The sequence below is a fragment of the Nasonia vitripennis genome, chromosome 4 (genome assembly GCF_009193385.2).
Source record: "Nasonia vitripennis strain AsymCx chromosome 4, Nvit_psr_1.1, whole genome shotgun sequence".
Taxonomy (NCBI): domain Eukaryota; kingdom Metazoa; phylum Arthropoda; class Insecta; order Hymenoptera; family Pteromalidae; genus Nasonia; species Nasonia vitripennis.
In genome coordinates this window covers 14,433,164-14,445,164 of record NC_045760.1, presented here as the reverse complement: position 1 = coordinate 14,445,164, position 12,001 = coordinate 14,433,164, and the positions used below count along the sequence as shown (strand labels likewise).

The following is a 12,001-nucleotide window of genomic DNA, read 5'->3' as shown; positions in this document are numbered from 1 at the left end:
ACTTACAGTTATAATCAAATGGAGCAGTTTTGTGTTCACGACACGGTCATCAGCGGCGGCTGCTGTTTGTTTTCTTTATTTCGCGAACGCTGTGTAATTAAAAGCAAATACACCGCGCGCGTAGATGTCCCAGCGCGGTTTGTTCGACTTTTGGAGTTTAGAAAAAACAGCGCAGCGAGTCGCCCGGCACCGGATTTTCGCGGAGGGTCATATGACAGCCCCGTATCAGAGAGATATACACCCGGCCGGCGCGCGTTCGAATTTGTCGAATTGATGAAAAGGAAGCTGCAGCTGCGGAGTGTGTATCCGCGTATACATGTGCGCGCGCGCACATCGCAGAGATATATGGCTCTCTCTCTCTCTCTCGCTCTCTGTCTGCATCGACAGCTTTGCGCGCAGAAAGATGAGAAAAGTTCTTATATCGACTGGCTCTCGCGAGTAATTGGGGAAGGCGAGAGGAGCCTTAATAAAGTTGCTCAAGAGTATACACATAGCCAGAGGGATTTGGCGTCGACGCTCGCTCTCTCTCTCTCCCTCTCTCTAGAGGGGGGGGGGGGAAGAAAGCTGCGCGCGGGGCCTTTTACTTTGGCCAGTGAGATAGAGGGAGAGAGAGAGAGAGAGAGAGAGAGAGAGAGAGAGAGAGAGAGAGAGAGAGAGAGAGAGAGGAGTAGCTCTGCGCAGGTGTATAATGTACATCAGAGCGAGAGAGAAATTTAGAAAAGTGCAGGGGTTGCCGGCTCGTACCCCTTAAATGCCGCTCCCTCGCCGCGTGTTGCGCGTCGAGCACCGCGGAGGAGAATGCGAGCTAATGGGAGGCGGTGGGCTTTCTCTTCTCGTCTCTCTCCTCTGCACAGCCGTGTCCGAGCACGTCGTTAAAACCCTACCCGAGGCGCTACGGAATCGAGGCTAGTGCAACTCGCATCACTCGTTGCTTGCGCTATTGTTTCGAGCTCTCGAGGGCGCGCGCGCGCACGCGACGTTAAACAAAAAATAATAACAAGAACCCCCAGGACGCTGCTGCTGCTATATATACTGCTGCTGCCGCGCGCCAGTATACGGAATACTTTATGGGCCTCCAGCAGCCCGTCTACATAGCTATATGCACAGGCGGTATATCGCGATCGATATGCAACTGCTGTGCTCTGCGGTCACTCTCTTTCGTCCTTTCCATTTTTGCGTTCGCGCGCGCTGTTCCGAGGGAGAAAGAGAGATAGCTCACGGAGGAGCTACGTGCGAGCCCATAATTGCCTATACCTTCTTATTGAAATTTCAATCGCAGCCTTTTTTCCCTCCACTTCTCATTCAAATCCCTCTCCGCACTTCGATTTCAGAATAAGTGCTTATTATTGCGTCTATATACTCTACTACTCCGATCCTATCCGCGCGCGCGCGCACTTCGCCTCCGCTGCTGCTGCTGCTGCTGCTGCTGCTGCAGACGACGAGGTAATTGACTGTTTGCTCGAGCTTTCGCAAGAAATTCTCTCATACTTATGAATCTGCAAGAGCTGCCGACGCCCCGCGCGCTCCTGACGCGAATTCTAATAAGCGTAATCGAATCGACGCTCATAGCTGCACGTGCCATCTTTTGTACAGTATATGAATGGAGCGAAATTGTGAAAATGCGATATTTTTTATTGCAAAATTCGCCCCGTGATTTATGGCTCTGGTGAGGAAACGCGATGACTCCCATAACTCGCGCGTAATGGCTTCCAGGTCTACGTCTCCGTGAGTATAATCGCCGATAAATCATGTTGCAAAATAGATGCGCACACGCATATATAAGCCTTTCAATTTTCAATGATCGTTACACTTTTACGCGGCTAAATATCAGAGTGAAATTCTCATGCAGCACACGAGCTGTGGGATTCTCGAAATTCACTCGGTCCTTTGTGCAGCTTCTTTTCGGGGCGGAGTTACATTACAACGTCTAAACGGAGCTTCGCTTCCGTATGCGATTTTGCAATTAATTTGTGCCTTTTGTGCAGCTTCTAAAACTTCGGCATGTGCTTTATATTTTCTATTGAAAAATGATGAATCAATGTAAATTCGTTCGGTATATAGCGGTGTATAGAATAGAAACGAATTTGTTTGAGTGTCACGTACCGGATATTAATGCGTAACCCTTCGTAAGCTGAACCGATGAAACATTCGACAAGTATCGCGAGTAGTCAATCGTTTGTAATTTATTGACCATTGTAAATCGATTGACGTAGCCGCACCGAGGAACTGTAATTGTATTTTCATAATAAGTTGGTTTTGGACATGTGCACGCACATACGATATATCGATATATCGAGAGTACACGCGAATCTCGTAAAAATTCTACGCGTCTGGCTTTTCGCGCATTTTCGACAAATTACGCACCCTATATATTTTCAGTAGCTTCTACGTTCGTAGAAAGTTTCCGTTTTCGAGCAAGAAAGTATTCGACTTCCCTTATACTTCAGCGTTGAAAATGTAAAATACGTTGATACTGAAATCTTCTCGGCCGCGCTTTGAGTTAGAGTAGAGACTCTCAGCAAAGTGGTCCTAATTTGAGCCGAAGCTCGTTTCGTTGCTCCGAAATTTCAAGAGGGTTATACTTATACACTGACGCGTATACAATTCTCGATTCCATTCATTATTAATTACGCTCTCGTATATTCCAAGGATCCCTTTATTCCCGCTCTGGAAAAATGCAGATTATTCTGGACTCGCTCCAACGTCAATATTCGCGAAAGACCGGCCATATCTATGCATGCACTATGCATGCGCCCGTATACCGCCCGGAAAAATTAATCTTCATGTGGGTGATTGCTGCAGCTGCTGTATACGCGTGTATTATATGTCGCGAATTTTAAAGCGCATCGATCGCACGCGCGGCGCGTTATATTTCACGTCGCCGCTCGCGCGCGCGCGCGCGCGGGTGCAAGAGAGAGAGAGAGAGAGAGAGAGTGCCGGCCTGGCCTGGTAATGAGAGGATAAATCAGCAGCGCGCACGCGCGCGCCCGACACCGAACAAGAGGAGGCGGAGCGTCCCATACCTATATACATGATCGCGAAACTTTTCAGAGTATAATCCTGGCCGAAAAATGTTTGACTCGGCGGGAAAAAGAAGGGGGAGAAACGCAGTCGGCGACGAAGGTATAATTAAAAGTGCACTGGTCGCTGGAGTGCGCGCACATTCGAGCCAGCTTCTCCGTGTCGTCGTCTTCGCTCTTGGACACGTTCCCTCTCCTCCGATGCATCAGCTCGCGTGTGCATACTTAGGTACACGTAAAGAGCGGGACATTCGAATCCTGGCAGCGTTCGTACGCCATATGTGGCAGGACGGAGCAGACGCGACTAAATACGCGAGCTAGACGCTCTAATCCGCAATTCCAATCTGGCTTTCTTTCAGTTGCACAGTACTCTCTATATATGCGCGTATACGACCTGGGCGCTGCAGAACGCACGGCTTGAGAGAAAAGGGGCTCTCGCAAAGTGAAACTCGAGAAAGAGAGTGAGAGAAACAAAGGCCGGCTTTGCAGCTCCCTCCCCGCGGTACATGCACCCACACACACGCGCGCGAGCGACAATGGAGTCGCGCTGCGCAGATTTTTCTCTCTTCTCCTCTTTCTCTCGTAGAATTGATCGAACAATTTTTTCCCTTAAACGCCCGAGCGAAAAAATATCCCGGTAGTTTGTAGAAATGGGCGCGCGAGGCGCCTGTTATACAAAGCTGCGCCCGCGGCTGTACATCTTTGCGCTCGCGCGTCGGTTATACATAAAAAAGAGCGGCAGCAGTGAAGGAGAGATGGAGAGAGCCTCATTCCGTCGCGCTCTATCTCTCGCCCTATTCTCGTGGCGAAGCGTGTACGCGTGCGGATTGATGCTATCAGCTCCAAATGGAAATGCCTGTGTAATTTTTATAACGCCTCGCTTGCGACGCGCGACTTTTTCTCGTTTCTCCGCGCCCGGCTTCTGCGAATTTTCTTTATTCTCGCTGCTCTCTCGTTATATATACGCTTCGCACACGTATACCCCTTTTTCTCCCTCACTCTCTCTCTCTCTCTCTCTCTCTCTCTCTCTCTCTCTCCGCTGTGTGTACATGTATAGGGGTCTATCTGTGAGAGCCATCTTTCGCGCCCCCGCTTCACTGATGCAGCAGAGAGAAGGCAAAGAGGAGGGAGAAACTATGAGAGAGAGAGAGAGAGAGAGAACAGATGTATATATAGATTTTCTGCTATCAGTACGCGATGATGCGTAGAGAGGAGTGCGGAATTGAAAATTTACCTGGCGCAGGTAAGATTCACCACTGTTCTCGGGGAAAGAGTTGGAAGGACTCTGGCCGCTATATAGGCCAGCGCGGAACAGGCTGCGGTCGAGCATAGCGCATCGCATCACGTCCGGATTTTCCGTGTTAAAGTGCACCACTCGTACAGCGTTCCGGCGGAAGCGTCGCGCCTGCTTGACGTGTCTCTCGTCCCTCTCTCCGCCGTTCGAGCACGTGCATATAGTTTGTCCCTTTTTTCTCCGCGCCCGTGGCGGCGACCCCGTCCCATCGCTTTTCGGGAATTCACATCGAGCTCATTCGCCAGGCACGTACATGCATATGCATATCGCGAAAAAGGGGCCGCGACGCGTGCTGCGGCGAATGAGAGAACGGCTTGTATCGAAACGATCCGCAATCATCGCGTTTGGTTCGCGAAATATAAGCGAAAACTGCCTAAAAGTAGGCTCGCCGAAAAAGAAAGCCGCCGGGAAACGAGCTATATGTGCATGCGCAGGAGCGTAATAAAAGTAAACGAGCTCGAGTGAATTGGAAAACCAGCGGCTACTCTCCGCTGCAAGCTGCAGCCTTTCGTCCGGCGAGCGCCGCGAGAGAGCTGCGCGCAGGAGAGGGAGATTTAAATTAACGTAATTGAAAGAGAGCGCTCGCTAGCTCTAAAAGGCTCAATTAACGGCGAGTCTAGAGCTTTCGAGTTTTCGAGACGACTTTTTGCCGCGGCCCAGCGGCTTTAAATTGGCCGAAGCCCTGCGATCTACATATAGACATAGCGCCGTGCAGAGGAATGAAAAAGCTGGGCGGCGAAAAAATTCACAAGGAGAGAGAGAGAGAGAGAGCGACAATTACGTAATCCGCCGCGATATTTCCGAGCTCGGACTGCGCGATATGCGCGCAGCACAACGGAGGCGGGAATACGAAAGCCGGGAATTAATCTCCATATAGCTCTGCCCGCTTCGCTCTCTCGGCTTTTTCGCGCCGACTCGCGCTGCACAGCATCAGCTGCTGCGATCGCGCGTACCGCCGAGAGCTATACGGCAATGATATCGGGAAAATTGCTCGATGCTAATTAGCCGTGGCGGCGAGAGATGGCTATGGACGTTTCCCTCTACCGCTATACTCTCTATGCTCGACTCGGCGATATCGAAAGCCTTGGACCGGAAGTCGTCGTCGTCGTCGTCGTCGCGTCGTTCCTCGAGGCTCTGAATCGCCCGGAACTTCCGGCAGATCCGACGCGCCGACCAGCAACTCTCGGGATACTCCGAGTGCCGCTCGCGCTCAACTTTCGACTCTCTCTCTCTCTCTCTCTCTCTCTCTCTCTCTCTCTCTCTCTCTCTCTCTCTCTGTGTATATAAGGCGAACGCCACACCACGAGCTGCATGCAGACACGGGACTATTGACATTCTGGCTCCATAGAAAAGTCACTCGTTTTTTCTTTTCCACTCTTTTTCGCTCCCCCCCCCCCCCTTTCTCTCTCTCTCTCTCTCTCACTCAGCCTCGGTGTGTACTTTTTCTGCTCTTTTTATTCAAGCAAGTGAAATTTTTATACAGAGTTTTACGGTGTGGAAAGAAACGTCGCCCACGGCGCCGGGAATGCGATGTGCCAGCAGCTCACCCGCCGTCGTATATAGTCGTGCTGGTCGTCGTCGTCGTCGTAGTCGGCAGCAGCAGGCTACTGCTTTTTCTCATTCCGCTCGTCGCGTTCTCCTTCGCCTCTCTCAGCCTCCTCCTCGTCCTTAGTCCCACCAACCTGGAATGCGAGAGTCAGCGTTTACGCTACGAGTGTTGCCGTGCCATATATACAGCTATATATCCCACATAGCGCTGCACAGCTTCTGCCAACTTATGTATACTTCAAGCTCTCGAGAGCGGTGAAAATTAACTCCATTAGGGGCCACGCCGAAAGGGGTATTTTTACTTCTTTCAGAAGCTACTCCCGCTCTCCTCTCTCTCTCTCTCTCTCTCTCTCTCTCTCTCTCTCTCTTTCGCATAGATAAACGATCCTTCTGCAGTCCCGGCGCTTAAGCGAAAATCGATCTTGGCGCACGGATAAAAAAACTCGGCCCATGAATGAAGCCGTTCTCCTCTATTATGTGTACACATGCGCCAACTTCGACTTGTACCTGCTCTGTAAGCTCTCGCGAGCCCATTCTATACTTGCTTCTTCCTTCCTCGCGTTTCCAAAGGATTCAGCCTTCCTATAATTAATCTTCATTATTTGCGCTCCTGGAATCTCTCCCTTCTATGATGCGCGCGCCGTTTCAATGACGACACTTGAAAACTTGCGCAACGCGCGGCAAAGAACGTTTTACGTTAATATTCATCATGAGAATGAAGCCGGCTTCTATACCGTGGATTTCGAAATTATTGCGATAAAATCGCCGGGACATATTTTTTCGGAGCCTTTTGAAAACGTCGGATACGGGGGCTGGCAATTAAAAGTTTGCAAAACTATGTTTTATCTGCGCGAAAAAGGGCTTTTACTGCGATTATATTACGCAAAGGGACTCTTTTTGTGTGAAATTTGAAAAGAGGACACGGCGTTTTTCATTTTAGTTAGTCGACTCGCCTTTGTTTTTCCAATTATAAAAAGTAAACGCGATCATACTCGAATTAAAGCAACTATACGTTAAATCTCTGATTGTTCTCCTCTCTATTCTTAAGGAAAGTACAAAGTTGTAGCGTTGTCGAGAGCATTTTATTTATTTTTTATCTGCGTTCAGAAAGGCGCATCGATCCTAAATTTATACCTGACGAACCGGAGCTCCATCCACTGCTCGGCCATCCACCAGCACCGCCGCCGCTTGACCATCCAGAGCCTCCGCCCGACTTCCATCCACCGCTGGGCCATCCACCACCACCGCCGCCTCCGGAACTGATCCAAACCGATGGTTTCCATCCAGAGCCCCCTCCTCCTCCGCTGCTCCATCCGGACGGCTTCCAACCACCTCCTCCTCCTCCGCCGCTACTCCAGCCGGAGGACTTCCATCCTCCTCCGCCTCCGCCGCTGCTCCACCCGGAAGACGGCCAACCTCCACCACCTCCGCTGACGGTTATCACCTTGATAATCTTTCCGCCGCCGCCGCCACCGCCGCCGGAGGACTTCCACGGAGCGTAGCCACCTGCGGGGGTCGAATTATCGAGCGCGTGTTATAATGCGCCGTAATACTCATCGCGTTGTAACTTTTCGTTACGTATAGCAGACAGAGCTGTCGGCCGCAGAGCGCGCCGGAGGCTGATGCGTGCAGTCGATAATACTCATTTTGCCGACGAGAGATCCGCGATGTAGTGCCCGAGGCGATGCAATTTACACTCGCGCTCTTTTATCCCATCTGCTCTGCGCGAAAAACCCGCGCGTTTTATGAATCCTTTCGAGCGAGCGCCACCTCTGTGTATAGACCACTACGCGTATATCGATCCACCGAGCTGCAGAGCGCGCTATATGTATAGGACGCACGGGGTGCATAAAAGAAGCGCAACCGCGGCGGGATGAATTATCAACGCCGCGCGACCTTAAGTCGGCCCCTTTTAAATCTTGGAGCTCATCGAGCTTTCATCGTTTACTCGAAGTAGGTCAATTTATCCGCGCCGCGGCGCGGAGAATCCGACGCGCACTGCAGACCGACACGCGCGAGACCGTAAATTTCACATGCTTGATCGATTCTCACTCTCTCTCTCTCTCTCTCTCTCTCTCTCTCTCTCTCTCGGCTTCGAGAGTGACGCGCGGTATCGGTCAACGCGACAATATACACACTGCTCTCCGAGAGCACACGTCGTTGGATGGCGTACAGCGACGTCGCCGGAGATGAAAGAAGAGGCAGAAGTTTCGCGGCGCTGAGGAAGAGAAAAAAGTGCATTGCGCAGAGCTTCTTCTGTGAAAGGAAGATCTCGCAAGTGTATATAGAGGAACAGAAGAAGAGCGAGATGAAACGGAATGAGTACGCAGTGGATATATATATATATATATACGCACCGTGAACAACGCCGCAGGCCAGAAGCAGTACCGCGAGCAGCAGTCCGGATCCGTAGAGTGGTAACTGCAACGACGAAAAATACTATATCGATGTGTATCGAGCGCGATAGAGAGTAGAAAGAGCACAGCTCGCGAGAGCTCCGTATACTCACCTTCATGTTTGATGCGTTTCTCGCCGAGGCCTCGGGTCCGTCGCTCTTTTATATCCTAGCGCCAAAGAGCGAGTTGAGACCATAACGCAATCGGCTCTGCCACCGCCGCTCTGCTGCCGCTGCTGCATAGAAGGTCGCGGCGGCGTGTGGAAAACACAAGGGGCTTATCGCGCGGAGAAAATCGGTATAGACACCTACTGTTGTATGTGACCCATTCTCTAGATAGACTCGCACGTTTGTGTGTGTGTGTGTGTGTGTGTGTGTGTCCGATGTTGACCCCCTGGATCGAGAGATAATAATAAGCTGCGATCGATTCCGATCAATAGCTGTTGTGTAAATCTCGAGCGATCGCGATATTTTTCGGCGATCTGTTGCGATTTTCGATATGTAATATAGTTACGAGTTATCTCTCTTTTTCTTCGCTCTGGGCACCGATGTATATAGGTACAAATATATAATACGCATAGCATACATTCTCTCACTCTCCCTCTGCGCAATCGCTTATTCAATAATTTTACGTCCTTTTTCATATATACGCGCTGCGCGCGCAGGCTTTTACGGCACACGATAATCGACGCGAGTTCGCGTTGCGAGAGAGAGAGAGAGAGAGAGAGAGAGAGAGAGAAATTAATTAACATCCTCAACTAATTCCTCTTCGCAGCGCTCGCGCGCATTTTCAAATGCTTCCATTATCCGATGCGGGAAATATTTCGTAATTTTTTTGTCTCAATTTTATATAAAATTGCGCGACTTCGTTATATTCTCTCGTAAAAGCGGCTGCAATCGTCGTATATGCACGTAGCTCTCTTTCGTCCATGCTGGCCATCTCTTATACAGTGTGTGTGTATATATATATTACGTGTGTGTATATAACGTTTTCGAGGAAGGTACTTGGCGAAGCAGCGGCCGAGAATGCACACATTTTAATAACGCCTCGCGCAATCTGGCCAGCGCGCGCGCAAGTTCGTAATGAGAAATGCTAATTAACTCGAAAAGAAAAAGAGTAGCGCATGCGCTCGGCTCGTATACACACAGACACAGCGCGCGTGTATATAAAACACTGGGACATAGCCTCTTCGCGGTAATCCACATTTACGTGAAAAGCCAAACGAGCGACGCGTTGCTCTCCTGCCATAATGGCTCCTCTGTACACATACGCAGTATAATACCTAAACGATATATATATATATATATATATATATATATATATATATATATATATATAACGAAAAGCATCATCGGTCAGGAAGCAAACCTAACGCGTATAAAGCGCATCTGCGCGCAGGGAAAAGGGCGTAACTCTCTGGAGCAACACGCCGGCTGTGGCGACGCGTTTTGGGAAAAAAAGCGTTGTGCAATTTTTTCCAACGCGCGCGCGCGCGCGATAGAGCGACGTGACATATTGTAAGAGCGAACGTGCGCGCGCTCGTCGGTTCCGCCGCAGCGATCCCCCGCGGGCCGCGAGAGAGCGTGTGCGACGACGCGGAGATATATTTCATCTTGGCTATATGCTATCCCGCCGAGTGAATTGCGTGATTTATATATATATATATACACGATACCCACGCGGACCCAAAAATCGGGGGCGGAAAATGTAAAGGAGAAAGAATTGCGCGGCGGGGGAGGCTATAATCACTCGGTCGCATTGTGTTTGAGTCGTTGCGAGCGCGGGGGAGAGATTTTCATTCAGAGAGACGACGACGACGCGACTAGAGCTCGTACAATCGTCGCGCGCATCGTCGGCTGCGCTCTCTTATATTCTCTCTCTCTCTCTCGTATAATACATACGCAGCGAGGGAAACGGATTTCGACCTTTTGTGCAGCCCCTTTGTTTCGTCTCGCTCTCGAAAAAATTGCGGTCCGCTGTGCGTAGCTATCGCGTTACATTATACCTATATGTATGCAAGTACTTTTATCTCTTATTGTATATGCAGTAGAGGAACGCGCGAGCGCGTCCATCGCGGGCGAGGACGAATCTTCTCTGCATAGACGATATATGCAATGTTTATACTGCACTTTCAACCTCTGAGCGCGTTGTTTTGCAACTCGCACACGCGCAGCGCAGCTCCTCTGCTCCTTTCGCTCTCTCTCTCTCTCTCTCTCTCTCTCTCTCTCTCTCTCTCTCTCTCTCTCTCTCTCTCTCTCTCTCTCTCTCTCTCTCTCTCTCTCTCCGCGGCGTATACACACGGCAGAGCGTATAATTACACGAGCCAAGCTTACGTCTCTCCCGTGTCTGAAGAGCTGCGCACGAGAAGAGAGAGAGAGAGAGAGAGAGAGAGAGGGGCCGTTACGAAAGCAGCGCGCGATCTGAACTACACGCGGCCGGCGCAGACAACAATCCGCCGTGACTATCGCCTACTGGCTATCTCTCTCACTCCCGGCGGGTCGTTGTGTCTATTAAGTGCTCGATCTATTACCTTAATTTTCCCTCTCGCTATTATACAACTTCGCTCTCTCGCCAGACGTGCACTTATTATTGTCGAAATCTCTCGCCGATATCTAATACACGCGAACATATAATACTTGCGATTTCTGAATCATGGCAAGCGTGAGCTATAATACACGGCGCGCGCACACACACACACACACACACACCCAGCGCATAAGCTCGTCGCGCGCGCCGTACACGTTAACGAGCTATACTACTGCGTCGAAGCTCGAGAAACTTGCAGAGCCGCGCGCGGCTCTCTAAAGTAGTTGTACGACGAGCTCTGCCTCTCTCTCTCTCTCTCTCTCTCTCGAGTTGCAGCTAGCAGCGAGGATCGGGAAAATTTCGCTGCAATTAGCCGGCATTCAGTTAACTCTCCGCGCGCAAACTCGACCCCCGACATGTATATACGTAGGTATACTCGTCGCAGCGGAGAGAAAAGCTCGAAACTGTACTTGGCCGGAACTTATATGCGTCGTTTGAAATATCGCGTCAACGAGCTGTATTTTTCTCTTTCCGCGCTGAAATCGATCTTAAAACTCTGCGCGAGCCGAGGGATTGTTTTATAGATAAAACAACCTGTGCAGCGCACGGTGAACCGGCGGCAGTTATATTTCCCGCCGGAAAGCTTTTAATAGCCCGGCGATTTTTCCCCATATATCCGTATGGTGCATATGCATGCAGGGAGAGAGAGAGAGAGAGGACCAACGGGAATATCTTGCCGGAGGAGGAAAGGCTGTACGCTCCTGCAGCAGCAGTCTCGGCGCGCAGCCCGAGGGATCGATCGCAGGCGGACGCGCGAATCCTTGGCTGCGCGCCTGCGCTGCGCTTTTGGCGCTTCTCTCTCTCTCTCTCTCTCGCGATTTTTTTTCCATTTTCCGAAAGCTCGACGGGCGGCGCGCGCAGCCCTCTCTCGCCTGACAATGGGTCGTTACTTTTTTCTTCTCTCCCAGCTCTCTCCGCGCGCGCATGTATATAGCTCTGCCACTCGCGCTCGGACTTTTTCATTCTGGCTCTTTCGTCGTTGAACGCACTGCACTATACACATGCTGCCTGTGCGAATACGAGCGAGACGCACGGGGTTGTCGGGGGCTCTTTTCGCCGCGAGTTTCCACTCGACTTATGCTGCGCCGTTTCTAATCATGCGAGCTATAGCTGCCCGAACCCCATGTACATACGCGTATAATATTCGCCATTTTCAG

At 50.7% G+C, this 12,001-nt stretch overlaps 1 protein-coding gene across 2 annotated transcripts; it reads right to left on the bottom strand.

The window, feature by feature from the left end:
* Positions 1 to 5,751: 5,751 nt before the first annotated feature.
* LOC100117033 (loricrin) lies at positions 5,752 to 9,547 on the bottom strand. Of its 2 annotated transcripts, none has more exons than XM_016988011.3 (4): positions 8,372 to 9,547; positions 8,220 to 8,301; positions 6,997 to 7,368; positions 5,752 to 5,996 (listed from the first exon to the last, which is right to left on the bottom strand). In XM_016988011.3, exons 1-4 carry the CDS (start codon positions 8,375 to 8,377, stop codon positions 5,983 to 5,985), a joined length of 474 nt encoding a protein of 157 aa, XP_016843500.1. In that variant the 5' UTR covers positions 8,378 to 9,547; the 3' UTR covers positions 5,752 to 5,982. The 2 variants fall into 2 exon arrangements, with proteins under 2 accessions (XP_016843500.1, XP_001601378.1); XM_001601328.5 differs by having other exon boundaries at positions 8,220 to 8,283; positions 8,372 to 9,545.
* Positions 9,548 to 12,001: the final 2,454 nt, after the last annotated feature.

Bases quoted from the DNA above. Each gene is read 5' to 3' on its own strand.
- LOC100117033 (XM_016988011.3), bottom strand. The intron at 7,369-8,219 runs GTGCGTATATAT...CGACCCCCGCAG, and splicing joins GGCCTGCGGCGTTGTTCACG to GTGGCTACGCTCCGTGGAAG.